The following is a 22,747-nucleotide window of genomic DNA, read 5'->3' as shown; positions in this document are numbered from 1 at the left end:
ATGCTGGGGGACATGGAAGGGGTGCTATCAAAAAGGAACAGGTGCCAAGTCAGACCCTAAGTACTGCGTCACTGACTGGCACTTCTACTATTCTATCATCTAAAACTGACCAATGTAGCTAAATCCCATTGTGGGCTTTAGTTTGAAAACATTAATTGATGCTAACTTGTGTTCTTATGCACATAAAAGGAGGATCTTCAGTCAGTAGCTATCTTCTGAGACTTGTGGATGTAAATATCAAAGGGTCAATTATGACATTCAAGGTCATGGATGATAGATGTTCTGAGGAGGTGAAATACACTGTACTGGTGTTATTCAATACTAGCATCTAAAAGGTAAGTGGATGGGTTACTGTATTCATCATGTAGTGTATCACAGTTGTACACAGTTATAGTATCACAGTTACACCACAGGTATATCACATTATATAGTATGCAGCCTAAAGGTTTAAATAAAACAGTTTGCTGGTTTTGTGATGAACATGAACTGTAAGCATTTGGCAACCCAAGCAAAGCAGGACTGTGGAATCCCAATGTTAATGCTGAAGGCAGACAGGCTGACAATGCAGTATCTCTTTGTCATTATGACGTCGATCCTCAGAAAAGTGCACATGATGTAGCTACTGGATGAGATGTTAGCCACATACAGCACAGTACACACATAAGAGCGTGGGACTGGGCACTGGTTTGGCCTGCATGGGAAAGAACTGGTTTAACTCATACTTCCTAGTATTTGTAGGGTTCACTTTGTTGGATTCTTAAAAAGGTGTAATTAAGGTGTAATTCTAGTGAGTGACCTTTGGGTAGAAAAAATGGCACCTTCAGATTTCAAACAGTGCTGTGTTGTAACAATTACCAGTTTATAGAGTTTGGACGACATCTGGTGGTTAGTTGCAGTACAACTGCTATTTCTACAGAAGTCAAATACAGTATCACGTAAATACTGCACTAAAAAAAAAGGCTCTTGAGGGGTTCTTTGTCAGGGGTGAGGGTGATATGTGTAACCATTAATTTTTTTTGCATATCAGGAAGGGTTCTTTACTGCTGTGATGGTTGTGAAGGACCATCCTGTTCTTTCCCTCTCCACCATGTCTTTGTTTTAGGCCATGAAATGCTACACTGTTAAAAAGTTCCTCTAATTTTTACGGTACACTACAGGCTACTGGTTGCAGTGAAAGTACGGTAAACAACAACAAGTTACAGAATTTTGGGTATTTGTGCCATCAGTGGAAGTGTTGTACCCGTTTAAGTGGTTGATGGTTATGTTGTCAAAGGTTGAGCATGTGACAAAGCTCTGCACTGTTACGAGGTTACTGTGCATTTCACAGTAACGTAATGGCAGTTAGTTGCCTGGAAGTTGCTGTGAATTACAGTGGGGAAAAAAAGTATTTAGTCAGCCACCAATTGTGCAAGTTCTCCCACTTAAAAATATGAGAGAGGCCTGTAATTTTCATCATAGGTACACTTCAACTATGACAGACAAATTGAGAAAGAAAAATCCAGAAAATCACATTGTAGGATTTTTTATGAATTTATTTGCAAATTATGGTGGAAAATAAGTATTTGGTCACCTACAAACAAGCAAGATTTCTGGCTCTCACAGACCTGTAACTTCTTCTTTAAGAGGCTCCTCTGTCCTCCACTAATTACCTGTATTAATGGCACCTGTTTGAACTTGTTATCAGTATAAAAGACACCTGTCCACAACCTCAAACAGTCACACTCCAAACTCCATTATGGCCAAGACCAAAGAGCTGTCAAAGGACACCATAATCGTGGAGCCCCAGATCGAGGGAGATTATCAGTGGTCTTGTATGTCTTCCATTTCCTAATAATTGCTCCCACAGTTGATTTCTTCAAACCAAGCTGCTTACCTATTGCAGATTCAGTCTTCCCAGCCTGGTGCAGGTCTACAATTTTGTTTATGGTGTCCTTTGACAGCTCTTTGGTCTTGGCCATAGTGGAGTTTGGAGTTTGACTGTTTGAGGTTGTGGACAGGTGTCTTTTATACTGATAACAAGTTCAAACAGGTGCCATTAATACAGGTAACGAGTGGAGGACAGAGGAGCCTCTTAAAGAAGAAGTTACAGGTCTGTGAGAGCCAGAAATCTTGCTTGTTTGTAGGTGACCAAATACTTATTTTCCACCATAATTTGCAAATAACTTCATAAAAAATCCTACAATGTGATTTTCTGGAATTTTTTTCCTCAATTTGTCTGTCATAGTTGACGTGTACCTATGATGAAAATTACAGGCCTCTCTCATCTTTTTAAGTGGGAGAACTTGCACAATTGGTGGCTGACTAAATACTTTTTTCCCCCACAGTAAACTAATCCATTACGGAGGCCTAGACTAAAAGCCAATTTATGCTTGATCCGAAAATGTGGTCGGAGGCTCCATATGGAGGGTGTGACGTAATTACAGAGCCTCCAGAGGCATGCAGAGGCCAAATCGAGCGCCGTACCTCATCGCCATTCGCTTCCCAAATTTTGAAACAATGCAGAGGGCTCTGCGTAGCTCTGCATTGATTTGATTGGTTGACGGTAGGTGGGGGCGGTACATCCTGTAGAAAACAAACTCACTTCCTTGACAACAGCTCTGCACTGCTCCGCCAAGCCCAAGAAGTATGAATGCCCTGACTTCTGCTGTGACCATATAACCGTAAATGCTGCATGGCCAGTGCAGACTTCAGATTGACCATGTGCCCAGATGCACAATGCACTTCTCTGTCCAGAATGCGCTCTCTCCCGCCAATTTGTGCACATTCATTGTTTCATAACTTCATTGTGTGAATTGTTTGCATTTGATTGTTAGTGTATATCAATTCCCCATTACATATATCACCAGTAGTACATTTAATGTTAAATCCTATAATTTCTAATCTACAATGTTTGTTACTTTGGTTATTATTCCAGTCTTCCCGTTATCATTGTCGGAGTGGACAGATTGTTTGCAGAGCCCACAACCTATGCTACACTTGTGAGAAACAAGTTTTGGTTTATTTCATTCCATTTACGAGTTTTGTCAATTTAGTCATTGTCTTTTGTTTGGAGTGCTCCTGTCAATGTTGAGTAAGGACGCGCACACATAGAAGTAGGCCTGTAGGCTACCTGGCCTGCGGACAAATGTAGGCATATAAATGTACCCATTTGGGGATCTGATCATTTTTCTGATTGGCATAACGCACCACCACTAATGAGCTGTGGAGCTTCTCAAAGTAATGTTTTCTTCAGCTCAAACAGCAAGCAAACAAAGTCTGTTTTTACATCCATTGACAATTATAGTAGAAAAATCTTTCCAGTTCTCTCCCTTTCGATAACCCCTCAGCGTGAAAGGGAAAAATGTCATGCTCTGATCCAGTGGAAATGTTATAAAATAGGCCTACCTGATTACTTCTTATCAGTGTTTGACTCATTTTGGGTGCTGGTACTGTTTATATTTACTGTTTACTGTTCCACAATACTTTTGAGCTAATATTCTATAAGAGGAACAGGAGCTCAAGCAGTAGAACATTTGAGGGGCTCCGGTGAGCTCCTGCGCAAGTCAAGCACTACTTCGTATCCCTTGCGCAAATAGCCCACAGCTGTGTCTGTCCCGAGCTCACTAGTGCAGGAAACTCGGAGGTCCTACAATATTTTATACAATGTTGCAAGTTCGCTAGCACAACTTCGCAAGCTTCGGGCCTGACCCGAGTTAATAGTTGATACATGTTTCAAGTTCGTTGCAGACAGGCCATGTGTAGCCAATGTGATTTATAGGATATTTATTTTTATCAGGATATTTTCTACCTGCAGGCTGCAATGTTTTTATTTGTTGGCTTTATGTAGGCTATTTTTACATAGTTTGCATTGGCAATAGAAGTTACTTTTTAGGTTTGTATGATTTTCATTTAGATTTGATAGAATTTTGATTAATCACATGACAATGATTTTGAGATATGAACATGTTATTATAAATTAAATGAAACGGTTTCATGAAAATCTGCATATGAAGACCATAACTGGCACGCAGATCGGTAGAAATGTTAAGATAAAATGGCATTCCACATGAGAAAGGTTGCCAACTCCTCTTGTAGCATATTACCAGCAACTTCAGGAGAGTAATGGCCGAATCTGCGAAAGCCAGCAGGAGCGGGAGGAGAATAGTTGGGTCCGTTTTTTTTCTTCTGGTTATCTAGATCTCTGGTGCCCTCTTGAGGCATTTGTCTTATTTCATCAAACCGTAAGCTTAAAGCATCAGACAAGCTCAATGCATATAAACCATTAGTTGATTTTATTAAAACACATAGGGTGTGTCTATATATGGAAAAATAAACTTGTTTTTTGGAACACTTTACATGTGACATTTTACACTTGAAAACATATGTTTTTGGAACATTTCACGTGACATTTTACATTTGAAAACTTGTTTTTGGAACACTTCATGTGACATTTCACATGTGAAAACGTGTTTTTGTAACACTTCACATGTGACAGTTGAAAACGTGTTTTTGGAACACTTCACATGACATTTCACATCTGAAAACGTATTTTTGTAACACTTCATGTGACATTACACATGTGACACTTTTGTTTTTGGTAACACTTTCACGTGATCACTAGTTTTCACATGTGCAATTTCTTGTGTTTTGTAACACTTCATGTGACATTTCAAATTTGAAAACACGTGTTTTTTGGAACATGTCACGTGACATTTTACATGTGAAAACATGTTTTTGGAACACTTCACATTTCACATGTGAGAACCTGTGTTTTTGGAACACTTTACATGTGACATTTTACATTTGAAATCATGTGAAAACACTTCACATGTGAAACTATGTGTTTTTAAAATTTTACATGTGATCACGTGCAATTTCATGTGTTATCGCTGTTCAGCTAAAGTATGACCCCACCTGGTCGTTGAAGTGACAACCTCTGGATTTTAAGTACACTGACCTTTCTGCTGTGCCACAAAGCTGAGATTGACTTTGAAGTCCAAAGTGTAGGAATACAGGTGAGTACCTAACAGTGTGTGCCATAAGTGCATCTGAAGTATCCTATAAGTATAACTGTAGAACCTGTCATTGGTTCTACCTGGAACCAGTAGGTTCTTCATGAGAGGGTTCTAAATGGAACTCAAAAGGTTCCCCTACAGGGACAAATCAAAGGGTTGTACGTGGCACCCAAAGGGGATTGATCCAAATACGGACAGACGATAAAACCATGGAACCAGAGGGTTCTTCATGTGAGGGTTCTACGTAGAACCCAATAGGTTCCCCTACAGGGACAAAACAGAGGGTTCTAAATAAAATCAAAGGGTTCTACATGGCACCCAAAAGGGTTCCCCCATAGGGACAAATGACAGAATGTCTATTGGTTCTAATATATTAACAATCTCTGTCATAGCCACAGACCCGGTAGCGTTGCAGGAAGTTCAAGTCGCTGGCAACTGAGAGGTTATGAGTTCAAATCCCAAGTGAGGTTCACTCCAAAGTAATCAGAATACAGCAGCATACTGTCCCTTACAGCAATAATACCTTAATCCAGCTCTAAAAATACAGTAACTTTTTGTATATTTACCATATTTTCATTGCAACCAGTAGCCGGGATATGTTGAACAGTGTAATGAAGAACCCTCTGGTTGTTCCAGTGTAATGAAGAACCCTCTGTTTCTAACAGTGTAATTAAGAACCATACAAATGGTTATACAAAGAACTGATGTAAATAGGTTCAAAGCCCAAAAAAGGGTACCCTACAGAAAAAAAAGGGTACTAACTAGCACTTTTTTTTGCGTGTACCACAGGAAAAATAGTTGTTATGTAATTGGACTTGTTTAAGGCCACATTGTATATTTGGCTTCATCAAATACTTAAGGTTGAAGTGTATCTACCTACTGTATATATCGACAAATCTATCTAACTACCAATCATTACGTTTTTTGTGTTCTCCTTGACCTGAGAGTATAGCGTGCAAATGAGACGTGAGTGAACGTGAAGGATGCAGGCAGCAGTGTCCACCATCGCCACATGCAACACGTGCAGTACACTCAACAATAACAAAAAATATCGAACTCTAGGGTAGCAGGCTGTACTCTGGAGGGTAGGGGTAGGGTACCCAGATTACTCACAATAAAGCACTATACGTGAACAGTTAAAACATTGTTTCATGTTCCAAGGCAGCAGAAAGAAAATACATAAAACGTTAGGGTCAGTAGATGTGGTCATCATAGTTATATGAGACAAGACAAGTGACTCTAGTCTAGGCACAATGTAGAAGAAGCCTGTTTGAAATCATGAAAGGAGAAAAACAAAACAGATTTAAGACAGATCACACTTTTTTCGTTGTTGTCATGACAGGTCCCAGATCTGTTTGGACTGTTTTGCCAACTTCTATAGTCATTGTCATGCCAAACATGACAGATCTGGGACCAGGCTATATGTTGCTGTATCCTCAAGCTCTTAAATCAGAACATGTCTTTATTGAGTGCTACATGAAATATGAATAAATGTACGTCCCAAATGGCCCCCTATTCCCTATAGTGTGCACTACTTATGAGGGCTTTGGTCAAATGTAGTGCACTATATAGGGAATAAGGTGTAATTTGGGAGTCAGCCTAAGAACATCAATGGTGATTTATTTTCTGTAGACAGTTATTTGTGCACTTGATGCTTGTTTAAAGTAATCATATGGCCTTTCCTGAGGCAGAAGTTGCAGGGTTTTATCCTGTTGATTATTAATAAAGGACTTAACTAGTTTATACAAGTGGCTATGTAGGTCATGTAAAGACAAAGGTTATGTCCCAAATGGCACCCTATTCCCAATATAATGCACTACTTTTGACCATAGTCCTATGGGCCCTGGTCAAAAGTAGTGCACTATAAAGGGAATAGGGTGCCACATGTCACACAGACAATGTAGTGACGCTATAATGTTTATGCTAATGTTAGCACTGCTCAAACCTAGACTCTAAACAAATGCCTGTCAACAGGCATCTGAAGAGGTGTTTATTCAACAACTTTGGAAGTTATTCTACATTAATAATATCTAATATGTATAGAAATGTGTATAGTAGAACATACTGTATAATACATGTATAGTATACACATTGTTAAAATAGTTCTAATAAAAAAACATACTAACGCCTGGATCACACCAACAGCGTCATTGCGTTTTGGTACACCAGAAGTACATTAATTTCCAATGGAACGTTGCGTTTGCCTTGCAGCATTGCGTTGCAGAGGCAGTTGCAGTGCATTCTGTGTGGTGCATACGTTGGATTTATCGAATGTATGCTTCAAACTGTATGCGTAGACGGCTTGACAGAAATGGTAGCAGAAGGTGAATGTTGAACTTTTGTTGCACACATCCAGATGATGCTGCGTACCATTTTAGACAATAACGCTGTAGGTGTGATCGAGGCGTAAGGCACAGTTTTATACAGTATCTACATGTACATATTAAAATATGCATGTGCATTAAAGACAAAGCTCAATAAATATTGTTATCAAAGAACAGTAAATAAATACTTACATCGTTTGCATCCACATTTCTTTATCCTTTTAGGATCTGTGATGTCATCGTGACAAGCTTTGCAGTAAAAAAGTGCCCTAAGAAAACAGCACACACATATTTCAGTATTTAATCTTCAGTAAGTCCAAAAGTAATTGAACATATAGTAGTTTGATGTCAAACTGTATTTGGAGGCTTTCTGTCTCTTCTAACAGAGGCAATTAGGTACAGTTACCTACATTTACTGTAATTTACAGTACATTTATATCCTGATGCCTAGTCACCTTACCCCTATACATATCTACCTCTATCGATCCAGTATCCCTGCACATTGTAAATATGGTACTGGAACTGACCCAGGAACTGACCCTGTATATAGCTACTGACCCTGGAACTGACCCTGTATATAGCTACTGACCCTGGAACTGACCCTGTATATAGTATGCTTACTTACTTCATCATGTTCTTCTTATTTCTATATCTCGTGTTTTTGTTCTACCTTGTTATTTTTAGTATTACATTGTTATCGATTACTGCATTGTTGGGGTTAGAGCTTGCAAGAAAGGCATTTCACTGTACTTGTGCATGTGACATTAAAACTTGAAACTCTAAACATTTACATACCTCTTTACTTCTTTGGCATCACTGGCGATAAAAAAACCCAGGGTGCCTTCCTGCATCTTCACATGGTTCCCAGGGTTGATGAGGGTGCTGTTGTCAATACAAACAAATATCCATGGTCGTCAATGAGGAGAATCTTTCTGTTACATTTAACATCCTAATGCACTAATCACATGGAATGGTACACAAGGAACACCTTTCGGACAAACAAGGGTTGGTGAGGTACTGTAGTTCCTTGGAATCGAACTAAAAACAAATGCAGGTGTCACCAGTATTATAAAATGGCTACCCAACGAGAATTAAACAGTGACAAGTACTGAATAGAGAACCTCCACCTGTAGAGAATGGAAGTGACAATATGAGCATCCTCAGAGCTAACCCAGTGGCCAAAACGGGTTGTAATGACACCATTTCAACCAGCTTTGTCAGCTGGGAAGATGCTTGTATACTAATTAGCCGGTTCACCCCAGAACTGTTTGTGTACAAACAGCACAAACAGATTTGGGGCGATCAGGCTATTTGTATAAACCTGATGGTGCAGTAAACAAGCACTGGCTCTTTAAGAGGAACATCCACGCCACATCAATCCTCAGTAATTAGGTTAAGATGGTACATGGCAATGTTTTCAGTCTTTAATGATTTTAGATGGAAAGTAGTCATTGATGTTTATTTTCCATTGAGACTGTGACACTAATTAGGCCAAACACACAAGTCATGCTGTAATAAAAGAAGAGTTAATTGCAGAATTTCACACCTGCATACACATTAAACAGTAATCTGAAATTGGATGGTGGAAACATCAAACTAGAAATACGAATACAAATCTGAATAACAAATGTGACATGGATGACTCTGGGTCTGTTTGAAAGACAGCAGTGAACTGTGACCGTATGACAGAAACACTGGAAATTCACACAAAAAAGAACCGTTGAGATACGACATTTGAAGGGATAAAAGAGTGTAAATCAAGCTGGCATTGGCCTGTACAGTACACACCAGCAGTGATAAGAGACCTGAAACCACCTGCAACAAAGTCAGGAAGTACACTGGCAAAACATTGACAGGAAATATTGAGTTGTATGTTCCTCAAAGTGGGCGAAGGCTAAACGTATTGAAGGTAAAAATAAAGAATATGGATGTCGGGGGCATACCACTTTCTTTTGTCAAACTTTGTCAACTTTCTGTAAACAATAGTGTTTCAAAAATGCCAATTAGTGATGAGTACTGTGTATGAAGTTGAAGTTGAAATCCATTACAATAGATCACAGTCAGGAAAGCTGTATTGTCATGGCAGTCTGGATATTGAGTTAATGTTAAAATTGATAACCTGTATTGTGCTGCATACCACTTGGTTCAACATGATTTTTACAATAAACATTTCTGACAAACATCACATTTACATTTACATTTTAGTCATTTAGCAGACGCTCTTATCCAGAGCGACTTACAGTTAGTGAATACATATATATTTTTTGTATTTTTTATTTTTTTCATACTGGTCCCCCGTGGGAATCGAACCCACAACCCTGGCGTTGCAAACACCATGCTCTATCAACTGAGCTACATCCCTGCCAGCCATTCCCTCCCCTACCCTGGACAACGCTAGGCCAATTGTGCGCCGCCCATGAGTCTCCCGGTCGCGGCCGGCTGCGACAGAGCCTGGATTCGAATCAGGATCTCTGGTGGCACAGCTAGCACTGCGATGCAGTGCCTTAGACCACTGCGCCACTCAGGATTGGCCATTTTTAATACACAAGTAGGAGTGAACTTTACCTGCTTTCCCTTATATCTGACTTGTACTCGATAGCAATCAGTAGCAGCTTTAGCTTCACATAGCAGAGTCTAGAGAGGAGCATTCAAAAACATAAATATTATATATATTAAATAAAACAAATATGATATTAAATAAAATATCAATATTATTACACAATCAAAGGGATGAGTAGGAGCGAGAGAGGAGAGACGAGAGAGAGAGAGACAGACAGAGGTAGAGAGAGAGAAGGAGAGAGGGAGGGATGGAGAGAGAAATACTATTTTTTTTAAAGATGGAGGGGGGAGAGAGAATATACTTGATATAGTAGGGTCCTTCAGAAAAGAGGGTCATACTTACTCACAAATGGTGGGGAAGGATAGGCCCACAAAGGCACTAGACAGGTACTCAGTGTACATTTCATTGGCTACTCCTTCCAGGTAATACTTCTGCCAGGTGTCCTCTTCAATCTGAAACAATAACAGATAAAACATGTCTTGCAAAGGTACAGTATGTTATCATGAACATATTTTATTTCAAGTAACACTTCAAGTGTAATTAAATCTACGCTGTATATCTTAAATATAAGACAAGTTTTCTGAAATTGCAAATACAGTCAGACAAAGTGTGAACATTACTGTACTAAAGGCTGTGGAAAAGTGGAATAATGTTAGTTCAATATCTCTGCCTCTTCTTGGTCCTTCGAGACGGATTTGAACGAGCGACCTAACGATTACAGTCTCTTTGGCTCTCCCTAACAAGTACCTTGATGAAGGACCTCATGGAGAAGAGGTTGGCCAGCATGGTGGAGAGGCCCTGAGCCAGACAGCTCTGTGCTATGAAGCCCAGCTTCAGCTCAGCAAGGCAAATGGCATCGTCACCCTCCTTCCAGTTCCAACTGGGAATGTTCAGAAGGTGGGCCTGGGGAGATGCAGGAAAGATGCAGTGAGATTAGGGTTATACAATTCTTGTACATTTCCCCAAATTCCCAAGTTTTATTGAAATCCAGGTTGGAGGAACCTGAATTTCCTGCTTAATCCATTCTGATTCCGGGAATCTGGAAATATTGGGAATTTTAGGAAAGTTTCCCGAATTTTGCAACCTTACTATACAAGTAGAGAACTCATGTTCGCCTGCCTCCGCTGGAGTTCAATGACACAGTGTAATCAGTAGCACTCTGAAGGTTTTGTACTGTACACACCTTGTTGTGGTACTGCAACATCTGGGTAATGATTCTGATCTTTGGGTGGTAGTTCTTGATGGATATCACCCTGGAATATTGTTACAAGAAACAACGTAAGACCCATCTACCAAATCTAGGACACAGTAGTAGTAACCCAGGTTTCTTGCTTAGGGAACTTGAGAGTAGACATTGGTATGTACAGTATGTATTATCAATGCATTTCTCCAGAATACATTCTCACATGCTCTCAAGCATACTGTACTTGCGTAATTTATCAAGGTGATAGAAAGTTGAATCAGTTTTGTATATCAGAATACATTTTCATATTTCCAATATACAGTTTTACAGCACAGCCTGGTTAAATTGTCTCTGTACCTCATGATGTTGGAGGCATCCTCAGCATCAGGGTCTGCACAGTATTTATTAGCTAGGATCAAACAGGCATCTGCTGACTCTATCTGAGGGCGGGAAATGACAGAGAGATAAGACCTGACTCTATACAGACAGAGGTTGTGTCCTAACTGGCAACCTATTCCCTACATAGTGCACTACTTCTGACACTGGTCAAATGTCATGCACTACTGTATGTAGGGGAATAGGGTGGCATTTGGGAGGCAGACAGACTCAAGACATTAGACCGATGCCAACAACCCAGGTGCTCCATTTGTAGACACCAGAGATCAGAACTGCATTCACTCAGAGCTATGAACAGTATCATATGTCAAAGTGCATTCATTTCTAACTTCTATCAGACAAAGTATTATGCTCGTCGTATTTTATTTATTTACCCTTTATAAATATAAATAGTCCGAATACCCATATTAAAATAGTTGCCATTTTGGTTATGCGAAAATAGAACGTTTTACAGTATGTGAAATGTCGAAAATGTTGTATGCTTTAAATGCCAGGATGTCATACTAATTTCAGCTCTTCATCTAGTAAAATTCACTGCACACTATTGAGGAAGAGATTCCTCTTTCTAGACCCACGTGTGTTTGACAACAGCTGATAATCAAATATGGTTACACGCTGTACCAAAATGAGCGAATGGAGGTAATCAACGCAATTGCGCATTAGATGATGCATTCTCAATATGGATGAGCCTAGTATGTTTATTTGTTACTTACTGCAATCGATTTTAATGAACACTATCTTCTAATGTAGTACGATTTGTACACAGTATGCCATTTAGTAAGTAGTAGGCAACACAGATTTTGGACACAGCCAATGACTTACCTGGCTGCTAAATTATGTGTCAATGAATGTTTGACAGTAAAAATATACACTATATACACTATATACACACACTACATGACCAAAAGTATGTGGACACCTGCTCGCCGAACATCTCATTCCAAAATCATGGGCATTAATATGGAGTTGGTCCCCCCTTTTCTGCTATAACAGCCTCCACTCTTCTGGGAAGAATTTCCACTAGATGTTGGAACATTGCTGCGGGGACTTGCTTCAATTCAGCCACAAGAGCATTATTGAGGTCGGGAACTGATGTTGGGCGATTAGGCCTGGCTCGCAGTTGGCGTTCCAATTCATCCCAAAGGTGTTCGATGGGGTTGAGGTCAGGGCTCTGAGCAGGCCAGTCAAGTTCTTCCACACCGACCTCAACAAACCATTTCTGTATGGACCTCGCTTTGTGCACGGGGGCATTGTCATGCTGAAACAGGAAAGGGCCTACCCCAAATTGTTGCCACAAAGTTGGAAGCACAGAATCATCTAGAATGTCATTGTATACTGTAGCGTTAAGATGTACCTTTACTGGAACTAAGGGGCCTAGCCCGAACCATGAAAAACAGCCCCAGACCATTATTCCTCCTCCACCAAACTTTACAGTTGGCACTATAAATTGGAGCAGGTAGCGTTTCCCTGGCATCCGCCAAACCCAGATTCGTCCATTGGACTGCCAGGTGAAGCATGATTCATCACTCCAGAGAACGCATTTCCACTGCTCCAGAGTCCAATGGCGGTGAGTTTTGCACCACTCCAGCCAACGCTTGGCATTGCACATGGTGATCTTAGGCTTGTGTGCAGCTTCTAGGCCATGGAAACCCATTTCATGAAGCTCCCGACAAACAGCTTTTGTGCTGACGTTGCTTCGAGAGGAAGTTTGGAACTCGGTAGTGAGTTTTGCAACCAAGGACAGATGATTTTTATTGTTGCTCCTAGACATTTCCATTTCACAGAGTGAAGGAAAAGCAGCCAACAAGTGCTCAGCATATGTGGGAACTCCTTCAAGACTGTTGGAAAAGCATTCCTCATGAAGCTGGTTGAGAGAATGCCAAGAGTGTGCAAAGCTGTCAAGGCAAAGAGTGGCTACTTTGAAGAATCTCCAATATAAAATATTTTGATTTGTTTAACACTTTTTTGGTTACTACATGATTCCATATGTTATTTCATAGTTTTGATGTCTTCACTATTATTCTACAATGTAAAAAATATTAAAAATTAAGAAAAACCCTGGAATGAGTAGGTGTGTCCAAACTTTTGACGTACTGTGTATATATATATATATATATATACATATATATATATATATATATAAACCCTTGTAAACGCTTTAGAAAAGGTAGCCATATTGTAAAGTGTGACCAAATGTTCTTATACAACAAGGACCTGGTATACTTCTTGAAGAGTTGGACTGTCAAGGCCCTCAAGGTCAAGTCAAGGTCTCCATTAGTAGCTGAAAGGAATAAGTCAGGTTAATACTCATTAAAACAGGCCGGTTACCTTGACTCTGGCCAGGTCATGTGGGTTGAGAACAGATCCCTGGTAGAACTCCACCTGGGTGAAGTGGCGTTTAAACAAGGCTTCCAGCTCAAGATTAGGGGAAATACTGGGACACAAAGTAAAGTTTGTTAATGTTAACCAAGGCCTCCACTCCACTCCACCTCAAGATTCGGTTTAGTACTGGGACAGACAGGAGAGCGATCTATGTGTTCATGTTAGGAGTCTGAGTGAGGTCTCCTCCCTCAGCAAGTCAAAGTGCAATTTATTGTGTAGTATTTGAAATGTAATTTATTCTAATGTATTGCTATAGGTGGTATGTTGGTGTACCCGGCAGGGCCGGTGCTACCAACAGTTTCCATGGATCTGGGTGCTTATTAGGATATAGTCATTGTAGAGTCTGAGTATTCCAAAAAAAGGAAAGGTGGTGGCAGTTCCCGAAAGGTTGTTGGAGTCATTTTTGGGAGCTGCTATCACCTTTCCTTCTCTGAAACACTCAGTATTGTTATGAGTTTTGGGGCCATTTTCCCAGACCCAGATTAAACATAGTCCTGTAATTAAACACACTTTCAATGGACTTTCAATGTCCCATTGAGTATGGTTTTTATTCCAGGACTAGGCTTAATCTGGGTCCGGGAAACTGGCCCGTAAAGTGTAAGGAAAGAACTTGGTACACTTACTTATGGAGAAAAACAATTTCTACATTGACATCATCCCTGTCCTTGTGTAGGAAGTCTTTAAGGAAGTTGGACACACTTTCAAGTGTTATATGACCACAGACCACGATGTGCCTATAGGAAATAAGATCCAGGAATAGTCATAAGATTTAAGCTATGGTTTGCTAAAAGCTGCAGCCAAAATAAAGACGCTGATGAACTGCTGATTGATGTCAGTGTCACGTTCTTTCTTGATTCTGAAAATAAAATGAAATTATACGTTGGATCTGACAAAAAAAGTGTCCACACCACAGTATAGTCAATTTAAAAAAGGACCTCAAAAATGTGGTTTCTGTGTAGAAAATGTACACTGCCAGCCCACTGTTTAATAACCCCCAAAATACATAATTCTCCCTTGTTTGTACATGTTCTGTGATGAACAGGAGTCCATTTTTATTTGTTATTTTTAACGTATCTATTTTTTACTTAACACTTATTTTTCTTAAAACTGCATTGTTGGTTAAGGGCTTGTAAGTAAGCATTTCACTGTTGTTTCCGGCGCATGTGGCAAATAAAATTTGATTTGAACAGGTGTCAGTACTAAGAGCTCTTTAGCCTATACAGTCAGCCCTGTGTGGGGCCTGAAGGACAGAGCTCTTTAGCCTATACAGTCAGCCCTGTGTGGGGCCTGAAGGACAGAGCTCTTTAGCCTATACAGTCAGCCCTGTGTGGGGCCTGAAGGACAGAGCTCTTTAGCCTATACAGTCAGCCCTGTGTGGGGCCTGAAGGACAGAGCTCTTTAGCCTATACAGTCAGCCCTGTGTGGGGCCTGAAGGACAGAGCTCTTTAGCCTATACAGTCAGCCCTGTGTGGGGCCTGAAGGACAGAGCTCTTTAGCCTATACAGTCAGCCCTGTGTGGGGCCTGAAGGACAGAGCTCTTTAGCCTATACAGTCAGCCCTGTGTGGGGCCTGAAGGACAGAGCTCTTTAGCCTATACAGTCAGCCCTGTGTGGGGCTGTAGGACAGAGCTCTTTAGCCTATACAGTCAGCCCTGTGTGGGGCCTGAAGGACAGAGCTCTTTAGCCTATACAGTCAGACCTGTGTGGGGCCTGAAGAACACGAGAGATCACAGAGCAGAGCATGTTCTGGATTCCCAGTAACGGATTAAAAAGGATAAGAGTTTCCTTTGTTGGAGATTATGATGTGATTCCTACATTGTACAATCCAGAAAAGAGCTTATCTTTAGCTAGAGACATCTTGCCTCCACGTGAGGGTAGGTTTCCGTCAGACTGTATCCCTGCTCCAGGATAGTACATGCAGGATTGTGAGATAACGCTTCATCGTGAGATAAACTCAGGATGTGGTTAAGAAGGGCATTTTCCAAACCTATTGGTTTGATTTTGTAGATGTTACAAGTACTATATACAGTATCTCACAAAAATATACAGTACCTCACATTTTTGTAAATATGAGTATATCTTTTCATGTGACAACACTGACGAAATGACACTTTGCTACAATGTAAAGTAGTGAGTGTACAGCTTGTATAACAGTGTAAATTTGCTGTCCCCTCAAAATAACTCAACACACAGCCATTAATGTCTAAACCGCTGGCAACAAATGTGAGTACACCCCTAAGTGAAAATGTCCAAATTGGGCCCAATTAGCCATTTTCCCTCCCCGGTGTCATGTGACTTGTTAGTGTTACAAGGTCTCAGGTGTGAATGGGGAGCAGGTGTGTTAAATTTGGTGTCATCGCTCTCACACTCCCTCATACTGGTCACTGGAAGTTCAACATGGCACCTCATGGTAAAGAACTCTCTGAGGATCTGAAAAAAATAATTGTTGCTCTACATAAAGATGGCCTGGGCTATAAGAAGATTGCCAAGACCCTGAAACTGAGCTGCAGCATGGTGGCCAAGACCATACAGCGGTTTAATAGGACAGGTTCCACTCAGAACAGGCCTCGCCATGGTCGACCAAAGAAGTTGAGTGCACGTGCTCAGCGTCATATCCAGAGGTTGTCTTTGGGAAATAGACGTATGAGTGCTGCCAGCATTGCTGCAGAGGTTGAAGGGGTGGGGGGTCAGCCTGTCAGTGCTCAGACCATACGCCGCACACTGCATCAAATTGGTCTGCATGGCTGTCGTCCCAGAAGGAAGCCTCTTCTAAAGATGATGCACAAGAAAGCCCGCAAACAGTTTGCTGAAGACAAGCAGACTAAGGACATTGATTACTGGAACCATGTCCTGTGGTCTGATGAGACCAAGATAAACTTATTTGGTTCAGATGGTGTCAAGTGTGTGTGGCGGCAACCAGGTGAGGAGTACAAAGACAAGTGTGTCTTGCCCACAGTCAAGCATGGTGGTGGGAATGTTATGGTCTGGGGCTGCATGAGTGCTGCCGGCACTGGGGAGCTACAGTTCATTGAGGGAACCATGAATGCCAACATGTACTGTGACATACTGAAGCAGAGCATGATCCCCTCCCTTCGGAGACTGGGCCGCAGGGCAGTATTCCAACATGATAACGACCCCAAACACACCTGTAAGACGACCACTGCCTTGCTAAAGAAGCTGAGGGTAAAGGTGATGGACTGGCCAAGCATGTCTCCAGACCTAAACCCTATTGAGCATCTGTGGGGCATCCTCAAACGGAAGGTGGAGGAGTGCAAGGTCTCTAACATCCACCAGCTCCGTGATGTCGTCATGAAGGAGTGGAAGAGGACTCCAGTGGCAACCTGTGAAGCCCTGGTGAACTTCATGCCCAAGAGGGTTAAGGCAGAGCTGGAAAATGATGGTGGCCACACAAAATATTGACACTTTTGCCCCAATTTAGACATGTTCACTTAGGGGTGTACTCACTTTTGTTGCCAGCGGTTTAGACATTAATGGCTGTGTGTTGTGTTATTTTGAGGGGACAGCAAATTTACACTGTTATACAAGCTGTACGCTCACTACTTTACATTGTAGCAAAGTGTCATTTCTTCAGTGTTGTCACATGAAAAGATATACTCATATTTACAAAAATGTGAGGGGTGTACTCACTTTTGTGAGATACTGTACATACTGACAACTCACATACTGTACATTGTTTTGAAATATCTCTTTAATATTGTATCTTATTAGGGTTAAGGGTGGCAGGTAGCCTAGCGGTTAGGAGTGTTGGGCCAGTAACCGAAAGGTCATTGGTTCAATTCCCTGAGCCGACTAGGTGAAAAATCTGTCAAAGTGCCCTTGAGCAAGGCACTTATCCCTAATTGCTCCAGGGAAAACCCACTCTGTGGAAGTGGGATATACAAAAAATGAATTTCCAATTCACACTTATTACATTTCTTATTTATTGTATCTTATTTACTTTATATAATTGGGGCTTTTATTACATAAATATTACAGAGATGCTATATTTATATTTGTATATGAAAAGGTATTAAAAGGTATTGACAGCATAACTGAGACATAAGAATATGAATCACTTGAAACAGCAATACAGATACATCAGCATGCAGAAGAAAGGACGGTTTAAATGGCCAAAACAGAGTTAAAGAGACTGGACTAAAACCAAGTCCAAAAATTCTACACAACAAAGAAAACAACACAAAATTCTAAAAGCGAGCCAAAAGAAATCTAAGTATGTTCAGAGGGTGGAGGCATCCAGGGATTTAGGGCAGAATCCTAATGTACCTTGAGAAACTTGAATTTCTGTGTGATCCATGCATTTATTGATGTCAATGGGAAATTTGCGTGGAAATCGGAGTTATGCGCACACATCTCAAGATAGTGTTTGGCCCTTCGGGTGTAGGTCTGACTGAAGATTAAGGCCAGGAATGTAGCAGGGCTTGGAAAATAAAATGAACTGGTGGTACCAGACAAAAAATTATAGAATCCAGAAGGGAAAAAAACAGGAAATTAAAGGCTAAATATAAAAGGCTAAAAAATAACTAACTAAAAGCAAGCGAGGAACATTGAAGAGCATGTGTGGACTAAGCAGATGTAAAAGGTAGGTATCCAACCACATTTCAAATCATCTGGAAGACAATTATATTTAGACTAGCTGATTATTTAACTGTAGGTAGTCCCTTCTTGTAAGTCTGTTTCTTAGGACACTCTTTCGCTATTGTGCAGTATTATTTATGACATCATCTCTGTCACCAAGATATAGGACATAATGTTCAAAAATGAATATTGAAATATTATAAAGGTACTACAGCTATAGCTGCAATCAAGCCTAACTTTACTGTAACTTTACTGAAAAAAAATGCTAATCTTTGCATTGTGGTGGGTGGCAAGATGCATATGATTGGCAAACACAAAACAGACACAAACATGTAAGCGTTCTAGTAAATAAACAAGTAAAACACTCAAGCATATACAGTGGGGAGAACAAGTATTTGATACACTGCCGATTTTGCAGGTTTTCCTACTTACAAAGCATGTAGAGGTCTGTAATTTTTATCATAGGTACACTTCAACTGTGAGAGACGGAATCTAAAACAAAAATCCAGAAAATCACATTGTATGATTTTTAAGTAATTAATTTGCATTTTATTGCATGACATAAGTATTTGATCACCTACCAACCAGTAAGAATTCCGGCTCTCACAGACCTGTTAGTTTTTCTTTAAGAAGCCCTCCTGTTCTACACTCATTACCTGTATTAACTGCACCTGTTTGAACTCGTTACCTGTATAAAAGACACCTGTCCACACACTCAATCAAACAGACTCCAACCTCTCCACAATGGCCAAGACCAGAAAGCTGTGTAAGGACATCAGGGATAAAATTGTAGACATGCACAAGGCTGGGATGGGCTACAGGACAATAGGCAAGCAGCTTGGTGAGAAGGCAACAACTGTTGGCGCAATTCTTAGAAAATGGAAGAAGTACAAGATGACGGTCAATCACCCTCGGTCTGGGGCTCCATGCAAGATCTCACCTCGTGGGGCATCAATGATCATGAGGAAGGTGAGGGATCAGCCCAGAACTACACGGCAGGACCTGGTCAATGACCTGAAGAGAGCTGGGACCACAGTCTCAAAGAAAACCATTAGTAACACACTACGCCGTCATGGATTAAAATCCTGCAGCGCACGCAAGGTCCCCCTGCTCAAGCCAGCGCATGTCCAGGCCCGTCTGAAGTTTGCCAATGACCATCTGGATGATCCAGAGGAGGAATGGGAGAAGGTCATGTGGTCTGATGAGACAAAAATATAGCTTTTTGGTCTAAACTCCACTCGCCGTGTTTGGAGGAAGAAGAAGGATGAGTACAACCCCAAGAACACCATCCCAACCGTGAAGCATGGAGGTGGAAACATCATTCTTTGGGGATGCTTTTCTGCAAAGGGGACAGGACGACTGCACCATATTGAGGGGAGGATGGATGGGGCCATGTATCGCGAGATCTTGGCCAACAACCTCCTTCCCTCAGTAAGAGCATTGAAGATGGGTCATGGCTGGGTCTTCCAGCATGACAACGACCCGAAACACACAGCCAGGGCAACTAAGGAGTGGCTCCGTAAGAAGCATTTCAAGGTCCTGGAGTGGCCTAGCCAGTCTCCAGACCTGAACCGAATTGAAAATCTTTGGAGGGAGCTGAAAGTCCGTATTGCCCAGCGACAGCCCCGAAACCTGAAGGATCTGGAGAAGGTCTGTATGGAGGAGTGGGCCAAAATCCCTGCTGCAGTGTGTGCAAACCTGGTCAAGACCTACAGGAAACGTATGATCTCTGTAATTGCAAACAAAGGTTTCTGTACCAAATATTAAGTTCTGCTTTTCTGATGTATCAAATACTTATGTCATGCAATAAAATGCAAATTATTAATTAAAAATCATACAATGTGATTTTCTGGATTTTTGTTTTAGATTCCGTCTCTCACAGTTGAATTGTACCTATGATAAAAATTACAGACCTCTACATGCTTTGTAAGTAGGAAAACCTGCAAAATCGGCAGTGTATCAAATACTTGTTCTCCCCACTGTAGCAAATAATGCTTTGACACATCACAAAAAAACATTTACTCATTATAACAAGCAATGACAGCTAGCACACAAATACCGGTATAAAGCAATTGCGTAAGCTTTCATGGCCAAGCTCTCCAGTCACCAGACTTTATTCCCCAAAATTTCTAAACGTTTTAATATCAACCATTTCAGGATAATTACTTGTACCCCTCTTTAGGAGAGGGGGACTTGAGAAGTCACACCAAAACCACACCTTTTAGAATAATTTTTTCTTTTGTATATTTGTTTGACTTACTTTCTGCCTCGGGTCGAGTTATAACTCCCTCCGTATTTCTTCCGATTAAGGATGAGAGCAGCAATTTCTGGCACGTAGCGAGCAAACATGGCCTACATGCATGAAACAGAGAAAGAAAAGGGCATGCAGAGGATGGTTCTACTGCGGCAGAGGCAGTAGAGCCTCCCAGTAATACTTACTTTCTCCCATTAACCGCACTATAGGAACCACCATATTTCTTGCGGTTTCCTATTAACTCTATGATTTCAGGGACGTAGCTCGCAAACATGGCCTAAGGAGAAGATAGGAGACAGAAGAAAATACTAAAAAAAAAAGATACGCAAAAGAGAGCAGGGCGTCTATTTTTGCTTAAAAGATATCCGTAAAATCTAAAAAAAAAAAAGCTAGAAAAATTAAGAGACAAAAATAAATAAATAGTGTGTACAAAACATTAGGAACACATGCTCTTTCCATGACATAGACTGACCAGGTAAATCCAGGTGAAAGCTATGATCCCTTATTGATATCACGTGTTAAATCCACTTCAATCAGTGTAAATGAAGGGGAGATTCTAAGCCATGAGACAATTAAAACATGGATTGTGTATGTGTGCCATTCAGAGGGTGAATGGGCAAGACAAAATATGTAAGTGCCTTTGAACAGGCTATGGTAGTATGTGCCAGGCGCACCGGTTTGTCCTGCTGGGTTTTTCACACTCAACAGTTTCCCCTGTGTATCAAGAATGTTCCACCACTGAAAGGACATCCAGCCAACTTCACACAACTGTGGGAAGCATTGGAGACAACATGGGCCAGCATCCCAACCTGGTGTCAGAGCATTTTGTATTATTCTGTATGTAAATCCAAGACATTCCATTTAGTATGATATGTTACGTTTCGTATGGTATGTATTAATTTGTGGATGTACGTTACAATTCGTATTATATGTTACGATTTGCCTAAACGTACAATATGTTACGAATTTGCTAACGTATGATATGTTACGAATTCTAATTCATAACATATCATACGAAATGGGTGATGAACATCCACAAATTAATACATACCATATATAACGTAACATATCATACTAAATGGAATGTCCTCGGATTTACATACAGAATAATATGAAATGCTCTGACACCAGGTTGGGATGCTGGCCCATGTTGACCCCAATGCTTCCCACAGTTGTGTCAAGTTGGCTGGATGTCCAGTTGTGTCAAGTTGGCTAGGTGGCTAATGTTAGGTAGCTGGCTAACGTTAGCTAGGCTAGGGGTTAGCGGTTAGGGTTACGGTTAGGGTTAAGTTTAGGAGTTCGGTTAAAGGGTTAGGGTTAGGGGAAGGGTTAGCTAAAAGGGTTAAGGTTAGGGTTAGGGGAAGGGGAAGGGTTAGCTAACATGCAAAGTAGCTAAAAAGTAGTAAGTAGTTGAAAAGTTGCTAATTAAATTAACTAAAATGCTAAAGTTTTCCATGATGAGATTAGAACGTAACCTACTTTCGTTTTTGCCTTAAGTAACCATCGGTCTTATGTAACCGTCTGTCCCGGATTTATATTTACTATGTTACGTCTAGTCTATGAGACCAGGCTGAGCATCCCTGTGGAATGCTTTGGACAACTTGTAGAGTCCATGCCCCGACGAATTGAGGCTGTTCTGAGGGCAAAAGGGGGTGCAACTCAATATTAGGAAGGTGTTCTTAATGTTTTGTACACTCAGACAAAGTTAAGATTACTACACTAAAGTAAAAGTTATAACACAATCTGAAATTATGTAAAGGTTATCATATTCAGATTCTAGAAAAAAAGGTATGATAAGCAATGAAGAAGAAAAAAATGTCAGGAAATATTTAACTTAACCAGCTTTTACGGATATGTATTTAGGAAAAGAGCAGGAAAAAAGTACAGTTGACTATATCTGTATGCCAAGCTGTGACTGAAAAAGTTGAAAGTAATAAAAACGAAGAAAAAAACCTTATATGCCATGTTTTGTCCAACAAACACTTATGCCAGGTTGATTTGAATAGTACAGCCCAATGTAACATAGCTGCAAATTACATCAATTCATTAAATTGCTGAA

At 40.7% G+C, this 22,747-nt stretch overlaps 1 protein-coding gene across 1 annotated transcript in view; it reads right to left on the bottom strand.

The window, feature by feature from the left end:
* Positions 1 to 22,747, bottom strand: part of LOC311127729 (calcium-activated potassium channel subunit alpha-1a-like) — a gene marked incomplete at both ends in the record, with an annotated part of 208,256 nt that overhangs the window by 31,336 nt on the left and 154,173 nt on the right. The window contains 10 exon segments of the mRNA XM_084159598.1: positions 7,511 to 7,587; positions 8,114 to 8,200; positions 9,884 to 9,952; positions 10,221 to 10,330; positions 10,626 to 10,781; positions 11,062 to 11,131; positions 11,419 to 11,501; positions 13,786 to 13,891; positions 14,463 to 14,573; positions 20,874 to 20,965. Of these exon segments, the coding sequence (XP_084015724.1) occupies positions 7,511 to 7,587; positions 8,114 to 8,200; positions 9,884 to 9,952; positions 10,221 to 10,330; positions 10,626 to 10,781; positions 11,062 to 11,131; positions 11,419 to 11,501; positions 13,786 to 13,891; positions 14,463 to 14,573; positions 20,874 to 20,965 (961 nt within the window).

The sequence above is a fragment of the Coregonus lavaretus genome (genome assembly GCF_964263955.1).
Source record: "Coregonus lavaretus genome assembly, chromosome: 1".
NCBI classification, from domain to species: Eukaryota; Metazoa; Chordata; class Actinopteri; order Salmoniformes; family Salmonidae; genus Coregonus; species Coregonus lavaretus.
Note: the sequence above shows the minus strand (reverse complement) of the source record. Positions and strands in the feature narration are given on the sequence as shown.